Source organism: Hermetia illucens, chromosome 3, assembly GCF_905115235.1.
Source record: "Hermetia illucens chromosome 3, iHerIll2.2.curated.20191125, whole genome shotgun sequence".
Taxonomy (NCBI): domain Eukaryota; kingdom Metazoa; phylum Arthropoda; class Insecta; order Diptera; family Stratiomyidae; genus Hermetia; species Hermetia illucens.
Window position 1 is genome coordinate 125,966,686 of NC_051851.1, and position 23,739 is coordinate 125,990,424.

Below are 23,739 nucleotides of genomic sequence, written 5' to 3' on the forward strand. Positions count from 1 at the left end.
TATCCTACGTTCCACGCAATGGATCACACTTTGCCTTCTGCCAATTATTTACAAACTCTTTGTTCAGTTTACATTCGTTTCTAATCAGATTCTCCCATTTCCTCAGATATTCTGTAGAAACTTATTTACTTGGATATTTCTTATTCCATTATATCTCTTGAAAGTGTTTGCCTCCGTTCTCGTTATTATGTAGCTTTGGGCCGTTTCCAACTTTTAGAAAATGAGTTTTTGATTTGCCTTGGCTCGAGGAAACGTAATGTTTTGATTGTTTGTTTCTGGATCGGTTGGTTTGTGTCTTTCGGCAAATTTATGATGCTTATAATCGATATTATTGTCGATTAACAATATGTCGCTTTCGTTGCAGCGGACAGAGAAAATTGTTTGTTGATAGCTTTGGAATCTAGATTTAGATACATTATCGTTATATATTCCATAGGCAAATAAACGTACATAAGAGAGGATACCTTATGAATTACATTTACTTTTTTTTTAATTATATTAAAATCTTGGGAGCACAAAGTCAAAGAAAAAGTCAATATTGTACAGATATTCACTTCTTTGTATTACTTTTCAAATTGTGATCTAAAACAATTACTCTCGTTACCATATTCAACGAAAGTTCCCAATGGAAAATTTCAAACGTAATTTTACCAACTTAGTCTTCATAACCAGCCAAAGGGATATACGCACAGTAATTGCATTTGTGTATTCAGCGAGGGACCTTCCAAGTAATCTTTTTAGTCTTTTGTACAAGACAATTCTCCAGAAAGCAGGAGATATTATCATAAAGGAGGACGTCGACCTTCACTTTAATCTAACATCAAAGGTACAACATATTAATCTAAAATTCCATATCTCCTATCTAAGGATATCAAAGTTGAACGATCTATTAATGAGCGAAAATATTAACTTTACGAGTAAAGAATTCCAGACATATTTCGAGCTAATATTGCCTTTCTATAGGGAATGGACTGGGTATATAAAAATACCGAAACCAACTCTATTTCGGTCCAAGTGTGTATTCACGGGATATGAAAGGGGTGACGTGAACACGACACGTTTCAAAAGTTGCTTATTCCATTGAAAGCTTTCTCTGGCTCTTGAGATTCATTGTTCCGAAAAATCTGTGAAATATTTTTTCTCAGCCGCAATAAGGACACAGAGATACGTGGACATCAGCAATAACTGAACATGTTGAGAAACAGACTAACCCTCGTAAACTATAATGCAATTAACTCTGGTCTTCTCAGATCTAAGCAAACCACTGAATCACCATTCTCAGATATTGGAAGGAAACAGTGCTGGATTAGGATAGCAGCTGAAGCAATGTCTGGTATTACATTACTTCAGCATCAATAACTTTAAAAACTGATGGGGATATAGGAAAGCAGTCACAAGATAATCTGTCAATGCTCAGGATAACATTGACGAGTTGTACCGGCTGATAGGCGACTAAGCTTTTGCCACAATGGCAGCAAATTTTCAGTAAAAATATGTTATACGTACAAATGAAAAGTGGAAATTATGAGATAACAGCCTTCCATATAATTCTAGACTGACATGATGTATTAAACTCCAGCGCTCGCGTCAGGCAGCACATTGTGCACGTAAATTACGTAAAGTTGACAAGGATTTATGTGGAAATTATGTTGGAAGAGTTTGATAAGAATATATGTCAGTTCACGTACTCAGGATTATGCGAAAGGATTTGTCAAACTATTTTTCATAGACTTGGAGAATTTTGTAATGTTGTGAGGAATTATATACGAGCAAGGCAGACAATGTGAATTGTAATCATTGTGATTTTTCACTCTGATTTCAATCGCTTCCGGGCCCAAATTGCGTACCAGCTTAGGTTGCTTTTAATTTCCATCAAATTGACTTTATTTACTTCATTTTTTTATTTTTGTTTTTAACTTAACCTTCAGACTACATTGACTCTCTCCACTGATCTTTGGGTGGTTTTGGCGAAGTTAAGAATTTGAGGATGAGAGAGATTAATGAAACAATAATCAAGAGGGACGATAAATATAGCATTGTTCAATCATAGATCTGACTTTTGTCAGCGCTGCGCTGGCTTCTAATATGCCCTGGTACGTTAACGAGGACTTCACGTATAGCGACCACCAGGCAATCAGATTTAAATTAGGTAAGGGGCCATAGGACAGGATGACCGCACGCCGAAACCCAAATTTGGAGAGAATGCCAGGATGATCAGCAATAGCAATGGATACATAAATATTTATGGGGATGTAAACCAACCTACCAAGGCAAGTACCCTCTTGCTACGCACTGCATCACTAAAGCATGTTATGCATGGATGCCTAGGAGATGGTCATTCCCCTACTAGAAGACCTAATTACTGGTGGAAAAGTGAGCTGACCAGCCTTTAATCGATTTGCTTCCGAGCCAAACAAACGGTTCAGAGGACGGTGAGTAGGATCGGCCAGGGGCAAAGGGAGCATGCCTATAAAGAAGCCCGAGAGAACCTAAAGTTCGCCATCCAACGGAGCAAGAGGGACTGATTTAAAAACCTCTGTTCGGAGGCGGACATAAATCTGTGACGATTCAGAAGTCGTTCGTTTCCGCAGACCATGTGCCCCACTCTTTTCTCAAAAATCATCCAGGGGTTATTTCCCCAGCAAAAGAGGATACTGACACTTTCCAACAATACCTAAATGTGACGGCGATTCCGGCAGCCATTAGAGAAGAGCTAGTGAAGATCCGCGGTAAAACAGGCGACAGTAATGTTTCGGGTCTGGACGGTATGTTAAATAAAGAACTCCAGCTTGCCGTGAAATGTAGAACGGATATGTTCGAGGAATTTTTCATAGCTTGCATATCCTTTCAGATCGGCAGTATGGGTTCCGCAAAGGCAGATATACCATTGATGCCATTGCAATTCATTGAAGGGGTTGTCTCAGAAAATATCGCGTAATGGTGACCCTGGACGTGAGGAATGAATTCAGTTCGACCAATTGGAAACTTACACGACATTCTCTGGCGACACCTATTTCTCTACTATAGTCGATAATTACTAGCAAGAGCGTTGCGATATGACACTGATGACGCACCGAAGGAGTACGTTGTTTCCATTGGTGTTCCACAAGGATCTTTAATGTACCTACTGCTGTGGGATGTACATGCATGTACAACGATGATCTTAACTTTTCGGCTCCATAGGAATCCTCGGTGATGGCTTACGTCGACGACATAACACTGGTTGTAGTAGCAAAACATCTCGAAGATGCTGAGTTATTCTCAAGCGAAGAAGTCAGTGCTGTGTTTGCTGGTCTCCAAATGAAAGGTCTCGATCAATAGTTTCGAAAGCTGGTTCTCAGTTCTGACATTTAATCCAGAGAGAGGGCGAGGCTGAGAAGTGGTAATTTCTTTCACGGACCCATTCCCAGAGCCCACTCAACTGAAATATCTTAGAACAATCACGAAGCTGCCACTATATGGTGCCTACGCTCCGAAATACCCTCCATACCGATATCTTATGAAATAACGTTAATAATACTATTTTACTATAATTCTATGTAATTGCCTGCAAAACCGTCCTTAGGTTAGAATCATGAAATTTTGTAACAATATAGGCTATAGTATGAAGCATGATCCCCAAGTGTGGTAGAAATCGCACTAACAAAGTTATAAGAGATCAAAGTTGTCATTTCAGTGCAAATTCTAAGACTTTCATAGTCAACAGCACACGAAAGTGAATATTCTGACATAATATATGCATATACTATACATTGCGTGCTAGGTACTAAGGAGACAAATTTCTACTTAAAAGTGTTTACTATATATATGGAATATACAAAACATTTCATACCAGAAGCGTCCAGCTTCTGCTTTCATCGACTTGTTTTTAATTGAATACTTGAAATGATAGCATCATCTGCAAACGTCGAGGTTATCAGGTCAGGTTGTAGATCTCAGGTATATACGAGGTAGAGTATCGGTCCAAGGATACTGTCTGGAGAGACTCCAGGATAGATGTTGCACTCACGAGATGTGGAGCTTTTACGTTTCACTTTAAATTTGCATTCAAGGATTCCAAAATTCCATGAATGTGTACTGGAAAAAGCTTCTTTATTTTGAAAATCAAACTTTCGTGCGATACCTTTTCAAAGTTTTGCGTTACTCCGAGTAATATTTTCTATCCTTTAGTGCACTCCTTATCTCAAAGACCATCCTGTGAATTTCTTTTATTATACCATGCTTCTCTCGAAAGCCTATTTTTTGCTGAGAAATCCCTTTGTTTTTCACTAGATATGATATTTTTTTAAATAATAGTTGTTTGAACAGCTTTGAGGGGATGGGTAGCAGACCTTTGAGCCTGTAGGATTCAAGCTGCAATAGGTTTTTTCCAGATTTAAGAATCATTACAATTTCGGAAACCATCCAAGCTATGGAAAAATAGACGAGACGAAATGACTTGGATGGATGAGTCACATAAGCGTGATCCCTCGAAATACCTTCTTTCTTTTTTTCGTGATCAGTTCAAGTTCTAGAGCTTTCTTTTGGCCCACTTCTTATTTAAAGACTCGAACAACTTATTTGGCGCGATATATATTTTTAGAAGTCTTGACTCCACTTGCGGTACATGAGAGAGGAATACATTTTCCAAGTGTTTTTTAAATGCCGCCCTTTCTTCTTCTTATCATTGATCTCAATGGAAATTCGCATTACGCCGGCCTGTTCTGTCATCCCTGTATTAACCGTATAGAATTTTAAAAAGCGAAATTACTGCTTGGGGCATTAAACCACGGTTTGACCTCTGGTTGTCGATTTTATAATAATTTATATTTAATAATATTTTACTAAATTATACCTTTAATATTTTAAATTAATTTGTCATTTTTAATTAGTTTATAATTATCCATGCTCACGGTTCAGTCTCCAGGGACTTCTTCCAGAGGGTCAGTTCATTGACATTTTTTTCACCCTAGCCTCCTGTCAGGTCGCCAGCTATGTCCGCGGCCATTCAATAACGAACAATTTAAAAAAAGTTTTAATTCCCACAAAAAAAGTCGTATCCGTGGAAGTCAACACGGTCGGTTCAACGGACGCCTTTGGAGAGAACAATATATTACTTGCATATCAGATCCATTAGTTCGTATTTTCATTCTTTTAGGAAAGGCAGCAGCTTAGGAGCCCCTAGATATTATTTTGATTTGCCTTTGAATGACACCCCTTTCAATAATCGGTCGTAGGCTTTCTTTCATGGAAATCACTAACCAGCCATACCCAAATAGTAATCTTTATTTCTATGATAGAAGTTTGTAGATTATCGCTTTAGAAAATTTGTATTGTGTAAACAAATTCCGCATCCCTCGGGACTAAATACCATGCGAAACCACTAAATAGTCAAACTAAATGTGATGATGATGTATTTTCCTAGCGCTGGGTCATCAATCAAATATTGAAGGACTCTTCCTAACTGATCCTATCTAGGAAGGGTAGATTAAAGTTTAAATAGTGAGGCAAACATTTTCTGTGACAAAAATGTGTAAATAAATTAAGTTAACCATTTTATATTAGAAAAGCCTCAACGTCGAGAATTTTATGACCTGGTTAATATTTCCTCGTAATATTTAGGTAATTTGTCAACTTAATTATTCGTCCAATTTCTATGGAGATAATAATTTAATAACTAACTAAACTGGTAGAATAGAGTTCCCGTTTCAAACATATACCATCCCCACTTCTTATATTTCCTTTAAATTCTGCTAAAATATGCAAACCTTACAAGCAGACTATTTAAATCCCCGTCCACTAAGCGTCAGCCCAAAAAAGGCAAAAAGGTCCTTATTTAGTATTTCAATCTTATATAAAAGACTTCATTAGTGAAGCTATTAGCCCGTCCGGGATCTATTTCAGATACCCATTGAGCTGGAATCATATTTTGATTAAGACGACTTCAAGACGTTGTCAGTATGGTATTTTCTTTCTCATTATTTAATCGCTACTTTGCCGGGAACGCTATTTTTTATTTGACTTATTTTCCTTTCATTTGAAATCTGGCTGTAGACATGCTTGTTGTTGGGTCTATTGAAGAAATTTTCTATGGCTGAGTGATTTTGAAAACGAGTGATTCAAGATTTCAGTGTTAGTCACAATAGTGTGGATGATTAAGCGCTTGACCGATAAGGATATCTATATTTAGAAAGCAAAGGTAAATGATTCAATGATCAGAGGAGTAGACGATTTGAAAGAAGCAGTTATTCAAGCAAGCAAACCACTACGATATGCTATGCAAAAGGCTCGCGGGGGCATTGACAAGTCTAAGGATGCCTAGTCGAAGCAATTAATGGAAGAAGCGATAACAAAATGTTGGTCTAGAAGCAGTTGTCTTGTTTTCAATGAGCGAAAGGTTTTCCTTCATAATTGCCTACTAACGCAATATGCGTATTAGTATAATATATGCTTATCTTATGGTGAAAGGCAACGATTCCGTTTTATGTCCTTCACCTATACCATTGCAGATATCTCGATTAGTCAGAAATGGCACACTATACAGGGTGTTTCAAAACTACCAAAAAACTGTACGCCAAGCGATTCCTTGTCAAAAAAATATTACGTATTTTTTTCGGTTTCTTAGCCGCAAGCATTTAAATATCTAAACAAAGTCACCGCCTTTATACTACTAAAATCATATTAACTCAAAAACAAACAAAAAATAAACAAAAAAAAGTTGAGCTAGGATTTATGTAAAGAATAGTAGCTTTCCAAATACAAAAAAAAATGTGTTTACCTCCTGTTTGTGGTTTATTCTAATTTTTCTCAATTTTTATCATACATAACGCACTCATTTTCTTCTAACAAACGTGAATCTTCCTTTCACCGTAATAAAATTTTGGCAACATCATTTTATCCTAATTATACAATTAGTGGTATTTAAAGACATGAAAATGTGAGCCTTCTAAATGGAAGAAACCGGGAACCGGGAACAACCGGGAAAAAAGACATAACGGACAATTTGATCAATGGAAATTGAAAGTTCAAAGTAATCATTCTCCATTATTAAGCAATACATATTGCTTTTAATAACATTCTAGTTGATATCTTCGCAGCAGAACTACTTATTTCGGAAAGAACTCCTACTAAGGGCGTCCTTATAAATCATTCCTTTCAAACATCTCTACAGAAAATGGTCCAGTGGATTTAAATCGGACGATCTTGCAGGACATCGTACCGGGCCGTAACCGTCACGATACTTTTGAATAAGAAATTATGTGACGCCCCTAAATTATGCGAAAGCGCCCCAACCTGATCAATCGCTTTTGATAATACGAGTATGCTTCACAATGCGTTCCACCAGTGAGTGATGTAGTAATTATCAGTCCTTTCTTGGGTAAAATGGCATTCGTTGCTAAATAAAATCTTTTTAGTGAAGTTACGATTTTCACTTAATTCGCTCTTGTACCAAATCACAAAAATGCACTCCACTTTGGCTTAAAATAGTAAGAATAAACATTATTTTTGAAAGTTACATTAACACTTAGAATGGGAACCGAAGCTATTAGCTTGTTTTAATTTTGCTTTGGGGGTTGAGGAGTCCTAAGTCCGCATCCACTTGATATCGCACCGGACCAAATGGAGAGCAACGTCCTCCCACTCTTTATGGTCCACGGACTCCTCGTTTTGAGTTTAATACCCAAAGTTCAAAAATCAAAAGAGGGATGGGAAGACGGCTACGGTTTCATACCAGGCCAGAGGCAACTCATCAGACGATGCCGCAGCTTTGCACTGGGAGGAGCGTGGCCAAAGCGGCTCGCAGGTGTTATACGCTGGATTATTTAACAGTTCATGGACGAATTCGCTTAAGATAAAATAAGATTAACAAAATGTTATCACGGTAAAAGAAGGATTCATTTTCTTTTGTGAGAAAGTAGGTATATCATATATATCAGGCAAATATATTATATGATTGAAATGCCAAGAAAATTGGTAGCGAAGAAAATTAACAGCTTCGATACCAGGCGGTTAACTCTCTCCTGTTTTGCTTCTATGTAAGCATCTGGGAATTCCCTTGATCAAACGTCACGTCCAAATACAACCCCCACGGTATCTGGTTCAGTTTCTCACAAACTGAGCTCAAAATTAGCCAGAGCGGGGGGGGGGGGGGGGGGGGCGAGGGGTGTTGAATAACTCTGTTCTACAACATAGAATGACAGCCGTTCGCCGTTTACCACGCCCGGAGGTGAGGGTAAGATTTAGCCGAGAAATTAGTGTATATTGCGCTTGCAGTTGTTGATTACCATGCCGCGTTCAGCAGTCGACCTTAATACTGAGGCGGGGGGAGGGGGGACTTGTTTAAACAGTTGTTTTTAATACCTACCTAATTACCTATTAGCAGGTAGTTAAAACGGCGGAAACGAGTACAGTCAAAACTTTGCCACTATCATCTACTACAGCGACATCCGTTTTACATCTTGCGGTTAGCTTTCTGTTCTGATCACTTGTGATGTGAAGAATTCTCCAAATAGCTTTAAAGTGGACCTCCAACTGTGCCGCAGAGTACGAACCTAGGATTGGTATAGACAGGTATCATATCTAACGTGAATGATTGTTATGAGATAGGAGTATATAATGAGTGGAAACAGATCCCTTTGTGTCTATAGCAGTATACTAAATTACTGGCGAAAGCAAGAAACCTCGCTTTTGAGATCATTGTGTCTGCAAGCGAGAAGATTTTGTCAAGGGACTGTAGGGATACCAGAACTTCGAAAGGTGGAGAAAGAAGACTGCGATCTTCGAAGTAGCCTTTAGGCCAAATGAGAACGTAAACGGAATCGTTATAAGCAGCTGCATTTTCGGGCAAATACGAATCCATGGGGAGCTGCTTACGAAGTTGTAATGGACAAGTTTCATGAAAAAAAGTCTCCCTGAGCAACCTACCCGCAACTCTATCCCAGAATAATCGCAATGATTTTCCTACAATAGGAAAAAGGTGGACTTCAGGCAACAGCTAAGCAGGACAGCACGTCTTCTCGATCGCCGAAGTGAACGAGGGTGAATAACAAGAGGCCTATGGGCGGATTATTGATAATAAAGCTCTGGGATTGGATCGGATTACAAACAAAGCCCCGAAATTGGCTACACAGTGCAGAAAATATAGAGGTATCACGTTGCTGAGCACCATCTATAAGATATTCTCCACTATCTTGCTAGGCCGGGTAGCCCCATACGCCCAGAATATCATTGGCCCATACTAAAGAGGCTCCACTCCAGGCAAATCAGCAATAGATCAGATTTTCTCTCTGCGGTAAGCGATGGAAAAACTGTTGGAATATGGACAACAGTTGCACCATCTATTCATCGACTTTAAAGCCGCGTATGATAACATAGTCAGCGTAAAACTGTACACGACCATGAGAGAATTCGGTATCCCGACGAAATTGATAAGACTGACTAGGCTGACCCTGACCAATGTGCGAGGCCAGGTAAAAGCAGCAGGATCACTCTCAAGACCATTCGACATCAACAACGGTCTACGACTATCATGCGTCCTCTTTAACCTCACCCTCGAGAAAGTGATCCGTAATTCTGAGGTAAATGTAAGAGGTACGATCCTTTTTAAGTCCACCCAACTACTGGCCTATGCTGACGATATCGACATCATGGGAAGAATCATCTGAGACGTACAAACTGCCTTCATACAGATCGAGCAGCCTGCGATCGGCGTGAGATCTTGGGCTGCACATCAATGAAGGTAAGACAAAGTATATGGTGGCAACGTCAGCATTGAAAACAAACCAACCAACAACATCAAACCGCACTGGTCAAACAGGAAGAATAAGGTTAGGAGAATAAAACTTTGAAACCGTTGATAATTTCTCCTAGCTAGGGTCGAAAATCACAACCGATAACAGTTACGATGAGGAAATCCGCGCACGGTTGTTGTCAGCCAACAGAGCCTATTTCAGCTAACAAAAACTGTTCCACTCGAAACGTCTCACCATAGATTCAAAGCTCTTACTGTACAAGACAATAATCTTGCCAGTCCCTATGCATTCCTCGGAGATTTGGGTTCTTAGCAAGAAGAATTGCGAACTCTTGGCCCCCTGCATGAGGATGGACGATTCCGTCGCCTACACGATGACGAAATCTATGAGCGATACCATGACCGTCCGGTTGCGGATAAAATCTGGCTCAATAGGTTACGGCGGGGGGGTCACTTAATCCGTATGGATGAGAATGATCCAACCCGGAGAGTCTTTAAGGGCAATATCTATGGTAGAAAAAGAAGACGAAGCAGACCCTACCTAAGATGGAGCGATGGCGTAGATCAGGACGTCAGGCAGCTTTTAGGGATATCGAATTGTTGGACCTAGGCACAAAAGCGGGATGTGTGGAGTTCCTTATTAAGGCAGGCCTAGACCGGATACCCGTTGTTGCGCCGTTGATGATGAAATTGGCTATTAAAATCAGGCCAGGATTGTTCATATACTCATTTGAATGTTGCACGGTGGAAGAGTGTTTTGCCCCAGTGGAAGGAATATTTCCCACTTCATTTGGTTTTGCTGCCGAAGCTCCAAAAACCACCTGGTGCGTCGACTTCATATCACTCTATCTAGCTTTTAAATACTGTGAGGAAGATGTTAGAGTGGGTCGTACACAAAAAGGCGCTTCCGTTCTTCGAGCTAGCCGGTGGTGTTTCGGAGTATCAATATGGGTTTCGGGTAGCCCGTTTTACGATCTTTGAATCAGCAACGCTAGCGGATCTAGGCCGTTAGCAAGTGTTGCACGGTGACGTTAAATGTCAGGAATCCCTTTTACTCGCCCAACGAGATTTGGATTAAAGGCACCTTGGCTAAACCGGGTGTCGCTTGTTAAATAGCCCGGGTAATCGAGAGTTACCTCTCGGAGAGTCATATTTAGTACAACACGGCTGACAGATCGAAAGAATATATTATGACTGCAGTTAAACCCCAAGGCGCTTCTGCGTTCCAAACGATGGAAAGTCGATTGGTTGGTGCACACGACTTCACGGTGGTGGTAGTTACAAAGCTTAATGGAAGCAATCCTTTTCATCAAAACATGGTTACGAATGATTAAACTGGACCTGGCTGACAAAACGGCTGAGGTGGTTCTCATTTTCAGTCACAAAAAACAATACTTTCAAAATCCGAGTTTGAATTCACGAGGTCGTTTCAAAATGGATCATTAGATACTTGGGGGTAACGATCAAGTTAAGCTTTAAGGGGCACCTGAACTATGGGCGAATAAAGCCCGCAAAGACTAATTGTTGTTGTTGAAGGGCCAGAATATAGTCACGGACTTATCGCAGAGGTGGTGAAATCCATCCATCCTTTTTTTTTTAAGAGGCAGGCGAATTCGGAACAGGTGACTGCAAACTTGAAAAAGGCCACTAGAAAGGAGCTGTATATGAGATGGCAGCAACGGTGGCGTTGAACTCATATATTAATCGTTTGTATTGAGGAATGGATCGAGCGAAAGCACGGAGAATTGAATTACCTTTCCCATAAGGAAGTACCTTATTGGACACGTTAGATGCGAATGTGCCGCTACAATCGAGAGTCCAGACCATCTTATGCTTCATTATCTGAGATTCGCGAATAAAAGAGGGAGTTTATCGTAGTTATCGGACCCGATTATCTCGTCGAGGAGGTACTGAGGTCTCAAGCAAATTGAAGCGCGATTAATAATAATAATAATCGTTGGCACAACAATCCATATTGGATCAGGGCCTTGAAGTGTGTTAGAGCACTTCATTCAAGACCGTAACGGTACACTACAGTAGACTGTAGGAGGCAATGTGGTCAGCATTGCGCTCGCCCGAGATTATTACCCTGATTTGACTCAGGTACTCATTCACAGCTGAGTCGACTGGTATCCGACATCAAATCACGATACAAATCCCACTGCCGCCAGCGAGATTAGAACCGCGACCTTCCGTACGACAGCCTTGTGCTCTAACCACTCAGCTATCCGGAAGCGCGATTAACGCAATAAAAAAAGCAATACACGAAAAGCTGCAGGAATTGAATCGAGCCCAGAAAGTGCGATGGACACGTATCTCAATCGTGCCGATTCAGATCAGAGCTCTTTCTGTGAAGTAATACTTTACGGTAGTCCCGCGGGGATAAGGGCGGGAAAGAGGAGATGGTTTTACCGTAAGGCAGATCCAGCTTTTGAAGCTTCTTCTGAGGTAGCAGCCTAAGAACCTGCAGGTAGTGGAAAGGATCAAATCTTAAATCAATTAAAACTTAAGGGGGTCATCTCTTATGAAGGCTCATTCTCGCTTTTTTGAAATGTTTTTGTGAAGAACTGAATATATGTGTTAATATCTTGAGAGTACGTAACAATTTTTCAGTTAGATATCATCATTCATTATTGCAGTACAAGGCGACAAATACACCCATCTCCAAAAAATGTGTTTTTTTTTTGGATACCACGCTAGAGGGCGCTCTACTCATCTCCCCAAACTAGTATTATTGAAAAATATTAAACGATAAATTTTTGGTGCATTATTAAACTCTTTTTTTTGGTAAATTTTGGTGTTTTTTTCCTCTTTCTTTAATATATAAACAAGTTGGGAAACCGGTAGCTGGACGCTTCCGGTACGAAAGGTTTTGTGTATTTCTTAGTACGTAGCACGTAATATGTGCATATATTATGTAAGAATATCCACTTTCCGATGATATTGACATTCATAGTCTCGAATTGGCAAAGAAGCGACAATTTTGACGTATTATAACTTTATTAGTAATAGTGTAAACTTGGTGAGATCATGCTCTATGTTATACCCTCTCTTGTTGCGAAATTTCGCGGTGCTAGCATGAACTTAAGGGGAGTTTTGCAGCCAATTATTAAAAATTATAGTAATATACTATTATTAACTTTATTTGTACAGATATCGATATGAAAGGTAATTCGGAGCCCAGGCACCATATAGTGGGAGCTTCCTGAATTTTTTCAGATTTTTCGGTTTTGTAGTTTCTGAGAATGGCCCCTTAAAGGAATGATCAATTTCATGCCCCCGCACTCCCACCTTTCTAACGAATGTCAAAACTAAGACCGGCTTCGAAAAGTAATAACTTTAATTTGATACCCCACATGACTATATTTGGTGGGAAAAAAATTTACACCCCCCTTTTGCATGTATAGAGCCCCCCTAAATTCGTCGTACAAGGATGTAACCCACTGTATCCGTGAGCGTTCACAGTTCCCACCCTTTTACCAAATTTAGTCTCAATCGCTGTAACCGTCTCCGAGAAAAATGCGTGTGACGGACAGACAGAGGTTTTGTGTTCACACAAAACCTTAAAAACGGCCCGATGAATCAAAATTATCCTAGTTTGAGAACCGTAGAAATATGTTCTGAATTGTGAGTCGTAATTATTTCAAAAAATTTCGTTGGATAAATTTTTGAATATAGTGGCACCCATTTTCAACATGCATTTTCGACAACATGACATGTGGTTACTAACCATAAAATCTTAATCTTAATCTGCTACACCTACTCCACAAATCTTCGATTTCTTCAAAAGACGCATGTAAAGCCTTTTCTCGCTCTTTTAGCGAAGTCATTCAAACGTCGCTCGGACCGGTAAATTCGCGCTTCTGAACAAATCTGACATATGACATTTTACCTGTTTAACGTTGTAATTTCCGAACGACTCAGAATATCGAAAAATCCCTTAGCCAAAATATTTTGCACAATATTAGAATACAATTCATGCAAAAAAACCTCTATTTCTCGGATACGACACACGGGATGACCCCTTTAAAGCTATTGTTTCGAAGAAGTACCGTACAAGATGGTTCCATAATAGGCAAGCTCCTGAAGAGACAATCGATCAAGCATTTAAATTCTATACTGTTTGATAGGATAAAGCAATGCAGTCATTGAGAATGATTACCCATAGGTACAGTTGTCACAGTGAGCATATTGCAGTTAATTATTTTAACGTTACTGGTTCCGAATTCTATGCATCATTGCCGCTGTTTTCGGTTGAAACGCACACTTTTCTAAATTCTCCCGAAGGTTTGGGGATGTCATTGGTTCTGCAATGACACTATAAAGACAGCAGAAAAAGATACGAATGGAGCATATGGCTCCGACGGCACGTTCCCCAACGTCTTGTTGAAAATTATCCAGCAATTTTTCGCTTAATGAGGGGTTACTAATTCCTTCCGGACGCCATGCTTGGACGGCATATCAAATGAGGTTGATAAGCTTGTGGTGAAGACTATGTTGGATATGCCAATTAAATAGTTTGATTGTTCAGATTCGACTTCGAAGAAAATCGTGCTGTGGCATTTTCATTTTATGTTTAAGGAAGCGGCCAACTGTGTTGGGAGTTCAAGGTCGCTTCTTTTTCTTCCACCTTGGCTTATGATAGCTTAGGTCATTAGCACGATTTTCGCTGGGCGATAGTTTAAGGAGTAATGAACTACTAGAACACCCACTAAAATGTCTTTGCCTCCAACCTTAATAAACCATAAGGATGCTATCCTAGTAACCTCAGAACCATTCAGGAAAAATTTCACCTCTAAACTGAAATTTGGATTAAACAGTCTTACATTATATGGATAGATGTCAAAAACAGACTTCAATACCAGCAAAGTAAAGCTAGACTTCTAAATAGCTAACATTTCAGCATCTTTATTACCAACCACACCCGTTCATACTGTCACTCATGGCAGGCATTCTTCACTTGCCCCTAAAAAGGAACGCCTTACATCCATTGTAATATCTGAAGTCGTTATATTTCTAACGCGCTGACGCAGTTCCATACATCGGTGTAATGGAAACACTTCTGAACCGGATTTAACTTTCATAATTGACTTATTGATTAAGATAACTATGACCGTAATCCCAAAAGAACCGAGGCTAACTGACGAGAGAAATGTCGAAATTCTATGGTTCGGAAGCATCAAAGCTCAAAGGTATCCAGCGCATCTGCCTCGTAATTTGCACTTTCAAATGAATGAATCTCAATCTATGGCATTTTCGCGCGGCTGTCATCCCTCTAGTAGTAATTCTTCTTCTTTTTCTTCATTTGGTTCTATCAAAAGCCTGATCTGGATGGAATCGCGAGGCTTTCAAATCCCAATCCAGCGTATCAAGCTTTCCATCGACTTCGATGTTTACACCAATCTTGGCGAATGAATTCTCGTTAGTGCGAATTACGTCACTGTCATTGAAGACGCCTCTCTCACAATTATTCACAATTATTCCTCATTTCGGATGTGGAAAAATATGTCACGCAACTAGTCCAACGGAACATCTTCGTCTGGTAATACTTGTTAGACCAATTTGAGCTAGAAGTTTCTCTTTAGATAGCCAGCAGACAATACCTACGAAAAGAAATTATAAATATGAACAATGCGCTAAAACGCTATTAGCCAATGGTGAACTGCCTTATGAAATTACTTCACGCATCAGCGCAAGGGCAGGATAAAGTGGCACGATCGTTCTGTATGATGATCAACCCATCAACGAACATCTTAAATCCAGAATTTGACGAAGTGTCGTCCGCCCTGTCGTCCTTTGTGGTTCTAAGTGCTGGTGGACTATAAAAAACAGTGAACGGGGCCTCGTGGTAATGGAGATGAAAATGTTGCGTTGGACAAGTGGCGTAACATGCTTTGATCACCTCATAAATGACGATATCCGCGATCGATATGGGGTTGGAAAATTAAGAGATTTCGATGGCACGGTTACGTTGTTCGCGTTGTCAAAAATACCCTTGCCAAGATTGGTCTGAACATCGAAATCGATGGGAAACAACCAAAACTCCGGCGAAATAACGGTGGTTTGATATGCTGGGCGGTGATTTGAAAACTTAACAATCCAGATCAAGTCTATGACCGAGAAAAATCACGCAATGGATCAAAACGAGTCGATCCCCTTTTTCAACGGAACATAGGCTGAAGAAGAAGAAGGAAAATTAACATTGCGATATAGGGTTTATTACAGTACAGGATCTCAAAGGGTGTTCCCTGAAGACACGCTTTCATGTCAGTTTGGATTCAAGAGGTGCTCCTCAGTGTTCTACTGTTCGTGGTAGTTGAACTTCTGTTGCCAATATCACCTTTAATGAATAGAACTTTCTTATACTTTTTCTAGTCCATGGTAAGTCAATTGCATAGATTCACTTCTCATCTGGAAACCTTAACGAATTATTCATTATTAAGAACCATAACAAAGTAGAAAGAATCCCTCTTGTAGACAGTCCATAAGATAGTTGCCAACAACAGCAAACCTGCGATCAGTGAATAGGGATCATACATTATAATCTAGTAAGCCGAGTATGAAAAGCTAATCCTTTTAAGATGCTTAAAAACCAAAACGAAACATTTATTTCCAGGTTCATTTCGTGTTCTAGCTACTTATTGACGTTGCCACATTTATAAAATGAAATCAAATTTCTACATTAACAAAATAACAAAAAAATAAAAGATTTCCTGCAATACTAAAAGCAACTCATTTTTCTCGATTTCAGATTCTGCCAGGCGGAACGACAGTAAATTGGACGTAATCATATTGGATATCCTACTGGGTACCAATTCATATTCCTGGAAAATAGGGAAAGCGGCAAAACGTGTCGATAAAACCAGATAAATTACGTTAAGTAAACCTTATTCGCACGGAATCTGAATTGGACTCAAGTCTATCATCACGTGCTTTGAAATTCTAAAGTGGAGACAAACGAGGCAATTTGAGGAGGAATTGATGAAGCTTGTTTTGTGACAAACGGTTTTATATTTTCTTTTATTAACCTCTTGTGCGGTGAACAAGTGATACTGTAAGATATTTGCTGTCGTTACGAGAATTTGAAGATGGTCGTTTATCTTGGTGGATTGTGAAGGGAATTGATTAAATAGTTTTTAAATGTCCTGTGGATAATTGAAACGGGATTCTGTTCATTCTCCACAACATGGTGGAAAGAAATAGAAGAAAAGGAGGTCGTCGATGCATTTGAAGTTAGTTAAAATATGTTTCTATCGATTACGCTGTCAACTTTGCTGTGGACAAATGGAAAAACTCTGCTATTGGACTACAATGAAGTGAAAGGACAAGGGACTTTAATGTTACCCGGGCTAAATAATACGTACTTACTTCTTGGTAATAGTGGATTCTACAACGACGAGTTTCTTAAAATTGACGAAAGGAGCGATTATTCAAGCCTGGTGAAGACAGCGACCCCAACAATAGAAAACCTTGTTATCAGCAATAGCAAAAGGGCAAGAACCAATAACAACGATAATTTTATCGATTTCACCCGCGATAATCGCCACCAATACCATATGACTATTCTGGATAATTTCGCGAATTTAACCGCTAATAATATAAGTGATTATTTGTTAACCAATTGGAGTGGGGGTAACGATGTAGGATTTACTGAAAGTAGTACCGGTGCCGAGAATATCTACGGCGAGGGTGATGATTATGATGAAGATAATGGGAGTGGTGGAAAGCGTGATTTTGTATTCGATAGGACGGATGTGAAAATAATTTTTATAACTTTGTATTCATTAGTGTTCTGCTGTTGTTTTTTCGGTAAGTACCTTTTCTATTTCATTGTTTTAGCTGTATTATATTATCTTGCATAGAATCCGATTTTTCGCAGAGATTATTTCGAAAGTAGCACTATTGTCAGCATTGAGCTGGTGCTTATTAAGATTGAATTCGCATAATATGATAGATCAATCTAGGGTACAAATTGCTAATTTCTTAATGAGGAAAATTAAGTCCAAGTGTAACAATTTCCTCACAAATTCAATTGGCTCAAGTTATCTCCTAATTTTTTTTGAAATATTTTGTCTCTTCCGGAAAACCCTAACTTGCATGTGTGCAACGTCAAACTTGTAGGTTCTGCTCGGAATATAAAGAAACAAGTCACGAAACCGGAAGCTATACGCTTGAAGTATAAAAGGTTTTCTGTCGCCCTATGTAAGGAGCGATGAGTGCATAACAGTCTCGTGTGTACATACTTAAAAATCCCACTCCCCTCTATTTTTTAGAAAGCCATTTAAGTAAATCATTTGATGGAAAGCACTGTATTGACAATAGTCAACCTCATACGCTTCACACTCTGAGTTTAATATTATTAGTAAATGCGAAGAACTTAACCTACAAAAGATACAAACAAGTCGGGAAACCGGAAGCTGGACGATTCAGATATCAAAGGTTTTCTGTACCTCTTTTATAAGACATTTGAGTGTGAATTTGTCCCATTAGTACGTAACACGTAATATACGCATATGTTATGTGAGAATTGCAATTTCCAAACTTCGTAGGATTAAGCTCTATATTATAGGCTACATTGCTGCAAAATTTGGTGGTGCTAGGATGACCTTAAGGGGGTTCTGCAGTCAATTGCTGAAAATTATAGTAATATACTATTATTAACTTTATTTGAAGGGATATCGGTATGGAGGGTATTTCGGAGTCTAGCTACCATATAGTGACAGCCTCTTGGTTTTTTTGGATTTTGTCGGTGGAGCAGTTTCTGAGAATGGCCCGTTAAATAAATGATCACTTTCGACCCCCCAAACTCCCCGCCTTTCCAACAAATGCAAAAACTAAGACCAGCCTCGGAAAGTACTAGCCGCTAGCGGCTATATTTGGCGAAAAAAAAATGTAAACCACCAAATTTGGTGTCAATCGCTGCTTCAGCCTCCGAGAAAAATGTATGTGACGAACAGACAGACAGTAAACCGTTTTTAAGAAGGCTTTGTTTTACGCAAAACCTTAAAAATGGCTGGGGAGAACTTGATTCCTCATGAATCGGATGTTAGTATCTCACTCGAATGTCAATTATTCTCGTTAATTATGACGTAAGCATCTTATTGGTATGGCTTAGGATGCAGTAAATTCGCACGAAATTGATAAGTTTTAACCGCATGACTTTGATACTAATAGTTGCATTTTCATGCGTATGGACGATACTGTCCTCTATGCCGGTGCAAAATTTAGTATTCCTAGCATGAAATTAATTTCAATCAATTTCTAAAAGTAAAGCAAGTAAGTAAGAATTAGTAAGTTTATTTAAGCAGATATCGGAATGGGATATTTTTCGAGGCTTAGATTTCACATAAGTGTTTTACACAAAACCGTACAACGGGCTGAGGAGAAGTGGATTCTTCAAAAATGAGACTTTAATATTCCACGCGAATGTCAATTATTCTCGTTCATTATGACATCAGCACCTTATTAGCATGGCTTTGAAAGCAGTAATTTCGTGCGGAAGTTTGAACTGCTATAACTTTAGCGTTAATGGCCAGATTTCCATGAAATTTGGAATGTGTATACGAAATATTCCTCTCTATACTCGTGCTAGGTAATATACTATTAGTTAGTATATTTGAGCATAGGAATCGGATATATTTTAAGTCCTAGATTTCATCTAAGCGCACCACTCTGGTTTGTTCCAATGGGGTTAGGTAGTTTCTGAAAATGAGTCCTGCCTCACTTTAAGTGTGTACATTTTGACTCCTTACTCGCGCACTTTGTAATTCACGTCTGGATGATTGAGATCTTTCATTTGATACCCCACATGACTATATTCGATGAAAATCTGGTCTAGGCCCGCATTGACAAGAAACTCCAGACATCCCGGTTTTGCGTCTAGGTCCACCAATTCGATATCCCTAAAAGCTGTCTGGCGTCCTGACCTAAGCCATTGCTACATCTCAGACAGGGTTTTCCTCGCCTTTTTTCTCTACCATATATATTGCCTTATAGACTTTCCGGGCCTGATCATCCTCATCCATACGGATTAAGTGACCCGCCCACCGCAATCTGTTGAGCCAGATTTTATACACAACCAGACGGCCGTGGTATCGCTCATAGATATCGTCGTTATGTAAGCTACGGAATCGTCCATCCTCATGTAGGGATTCCAAAAATTCTTCAGATGATTCTTCTCTCGAACGCGGCCAAGGGTTCGCAGTTTTTTTACTAAGAACCCAAGTCTTGCGAGGAATACATAAGGACTGGCTAGATCATAGTCTTGTACAGTAAGAGCTTTGACCCTATGGTGAGGTTTTTGTAAGCTGAAATAGGCTCCGTTGGTTGCCAACATCCATGCGCGGATTTCACCGTCATAGCTGTTATCGGTTGTGATTTTCCACCCTATATAGGAGAAATTCTCAACGGTCTCAAAGCTGTATTCTCCTATCTTTATTCTTCTAGTTTAGTGCGATTCTAAGTTCTAGTTCTAGTGCGATTTGATGTTATTCGTTCTTTTGGTTTTGGCGCTGCCGTTGCCACCATATACTTTGCATTGCCCTCATTAATCTGCATCCCAAAATCTCGCGTCAATCGCCACCTGCTCGATCTGGATGAAGGTAGACTGTACATCTTGGGTTGTTTTTCCCATGAAGTCGATATCGTCAGCATAGGCCAGTAGTTGGGTGGACATGCAGAGGATGGTACCTCTGGCTTGTACATCGGCATCGTCAATCACTTTCTTCAAAGCAACAGGACACATGATAGGGCGTATCCTTTTCTTAGAACGTTGTTGATGTTGAATGGTCTTGCGAGTGATCCAGCTGCTTTTATTTGGCCTCATACATTGGTCAGGGTCAGCCTCGTCACTCTTATCGATTTCGTCGGGATGCCGAATTCTCTCATGGCCGTGTACGGTTTTACCCGTGCTATGCTGTCATAGGATGAAAAGATAGAGCAACTGATGTCCATATTCCAATAGTTTTCCATCGCTTGCCGAAAATCTAATCTGTTGCTGATTTGCCTGGAGTGAAGCCTCTTTGGTATGAGCCAATGATGTTCTGGGCGTATGGGGCTATCCGGCCAAGCAAGATAGAGAAGAATATCTTATAGATGGTACTCAGCAACGTGATACCTCTATAATTGCTGCACTGCGTGATATCCCCCCTTTTATGTATGAGACAGGTAATGCCTCGTTGCCAGTCAGGCATTGATTCGCTGTCCCATACTTTGAGCATAAATTAATTTTTCTATAGTGCCAGAAAAAGTCCTCCTTCAGACTAAAGGTCACTGAGGAAGGGGACAACTGGGCCTCGAAATATCGGCATACGAAAAAAATCTTTCAGGCATTCTTGGTTTTTTTTTGTTTTGTAACCATGAACCAACTTTTCTAAAACTTGGCGATCTTCCTGTTTCGTTGGAGTACATTTTTTTGTTTGGAACTCTTGAGCAATGTAAAATCACATGATTAGCGCTTTTCGATATAATATCGCATCGATGACAATTAAGGCAATCATCAAGTCCAAAGCGAATTATATATAGGATGTAGCGATCGCTGTACCTCATGAAAATAGGACCCCTTCCTGCGTTTCGTGGATTTTTTCGTTTTGTATGGTAAAGCGCGCTTATTTCTCGCGAGAATGTCAATTGAAATCGCCAGCACTGCCGCATTTCATGCAATTTGAGAAATGCTGTCACCAGACCATAAGCTTACTCGCTTTTATTTCTATAAGTTTGTAAGTCACTCAAGCGATTTTGATAGGAGAATGCACCAGAATGCACCAGAATGAACCAGAAGATATCCTGAACAACAAGTATCTTGGTATCGGTACCCGATGACTTTTGGCAAGCAAATTCTAGGTGACCGCTGAAGCTTAGTTCCGTGTATATGACGGTTTGGGAGTGGCCATATGCCCTCTAAATTCAACTGTAATAGTATTTTTCTATCAACGATCGATGACAAAGGCCGTTTCCATTTGCCCGTCAGCAAGAATCAGCCCGGTCCTATCCACTAGTCTAGTTTATGCAACTTCTCAGTCTAACGGGTCATCGCAACCTCCCTATCTGCGTTAACGGGCAAGGCATCGAAGGCGTTGACTAATTTGTTTATCTATTCAGCAACAGATCAGTTTTTGCCTCCGTAGCAAGTGATGGAAAACCTGTTGGAATATGTCTACCAGTTGTACCATCTTTTCATCGATTTTAAAGCTGCCTATGACACACAGCTAGGGTACACGGCCATGAGAGGACTGTCTCTCAACAAAATTTAAAAAACTGACTAGGCTAACCCTAACCAATGTGCGAGGCCAGATAAAAGCAGCAGGATCACTCTTCAGGCCACTCAACATCAACAACGGTCTAAAACAAGGGGATACCATATTATGCATCCTCTTTTTTCTGACCCTGGAAAAGGTGATCCGCGGTACTAATGTAAATGCGGGAGGCACCATCGTTTTCAAATCCACCCAAGTGCTGGCCTTATCCTGACGATGTCGACATTATGGGAAGAACAACCCGAGATGTACAGTCCACCTTCATCCAGATCTTGGGGTGCACGTTAATGAACGCAACACGAAGTACATGGTGCCAAGCAACAAAAAACAAACAAGCAACAACGTCAAATCACATTGGTCAGATAAAAACAATAAAAATGGGAGACCAAACCTTTGAGACCATTGATAACTTATCCTATCTAGGGTAAAAAATCTCAACCGATAAATGTTATGATGATAAAATCCGTGCACGGTTGTTCGCTGCCAACAGAGCCTATTTCAGCTTACAAAACTGTATTCTTCGGTCACTTGAGTTCTTAGCAAAAAAAAAAATTGGCCGTGTTCGAGAAAAGGAGCCTTCGAAGAATTTTACATGAGGATGATCGATTCTGTAACAAAAACTTATAAACGGTACCACGACCGCCTGATTATGGATAAAGTTCAGCCCAATAGGTAACGGTGAGCGGGTCACTTAGACCGCATGTGTGAAGATGATCGAAAAGTATATAAGGGTAGTATCTTTGGTAGAGAAAGAAGACGTGCAGACTCTGCCTGAGATGGAGCGATGGCGTAGGCCAGGACGCCAGACAACTATTAGGAATATCGCAAAATCTGAATGTCTGTTCCTTACTAAGCCAGGCATAGGCCGAACACTGTTGAGATTAGTACAGGGTGCGGAAGCATAACTTCCTTTTTTCAAAACTCAATAAAAACTATTGTATGGATCGGAAAATATTTATTTATTTTTTATAATGTAGGTACATGTCTAAAGTTTTTATTTACATTGTTTTGAAGATCAAATCTGTTAGGAGACATCCCCCAATCTCCATACATTGCGTAAACCGATTTCTGACGTTTGTCATGACTCTTCTTAGCATAGCAGGTGTTATGTTGGCAATTTCTTCTTGGATGTTGGTCTTCAAATCTTGTAGGGTTCTTGGACGGTTCACATAAACACGGGATTTCAAAAACCCCATAGAAAAATATCACAAGGGGACAGATCGGGAGAGCGTGCCGGCCATTCCAAATCGCCTCTAATTGAGATAAGGCGCTCTGGAAAGTGTTCCCTCAAAACGGCCATCGATGCTCTTGAAGTGTATGCTGTTGCACCGTCTTGTTGGAACCAAGTGTCCCCCAAATCCAAATTTTTTAGCCGTGGAAAAAAAAAATTCTGTAGCATGTTTACATACCGGTCCGAATTCATTGTGACTGTAACCTCATTTTCCGTAAAAAACCAGGGACCAATAATTCCAGCTGAGGAAATTGCACACCACACTGTGACTTTGGGTGAATGCAAAGGCTTTTGATGGAATTCTCGAGGGTTGGTGTCAGCCCAGTAGCGCATGTTTTGTTTGTTAACCGACCCACATAAATGAAAATGGGCTTCATCGCTAAAAAAAACAATAGTACCCTCAGGAACGACATCAAGAAGAAGCTCACACGCATTCATCCGAGAATTGAAGTCACGTTCTGAAAGTTCCTGCACTATCGCCATCGTATAGGGATGAAAATCAAGATCATCACGAAGAATTCTTC

At 39.9% G+C, this 23,739-nt stretch overlaps 1 protein-coding gene across 5 annotated transcripts in view; it reads left to right on the top strand.

The window, feature by feature from the left end:
- LOC119652274 (trissin receptor) overlaps nt 1–23,739 on the top strand; it is a 463,147-nt gene that overhangs the window by 191,981 nt on the left and 247,427 nt on the right. For all 5 annotated transcript variants that reach the window (XM_038056265.1, XM_038056267.1, XM_038056263.1 and 2 more), the window contains exon 3: nt 16,482–17,539. In XM_038056265.1, the coding sequence (XP_037912193.1) occupies nt 16,975–17,539 (565 nt within the window). In that variant the 5' untranslated portion in view covers nt 16,482–16,974. The remainder of the gene's footprint in view (nt 1–16,481; nt 17,540–23,739) is intronic.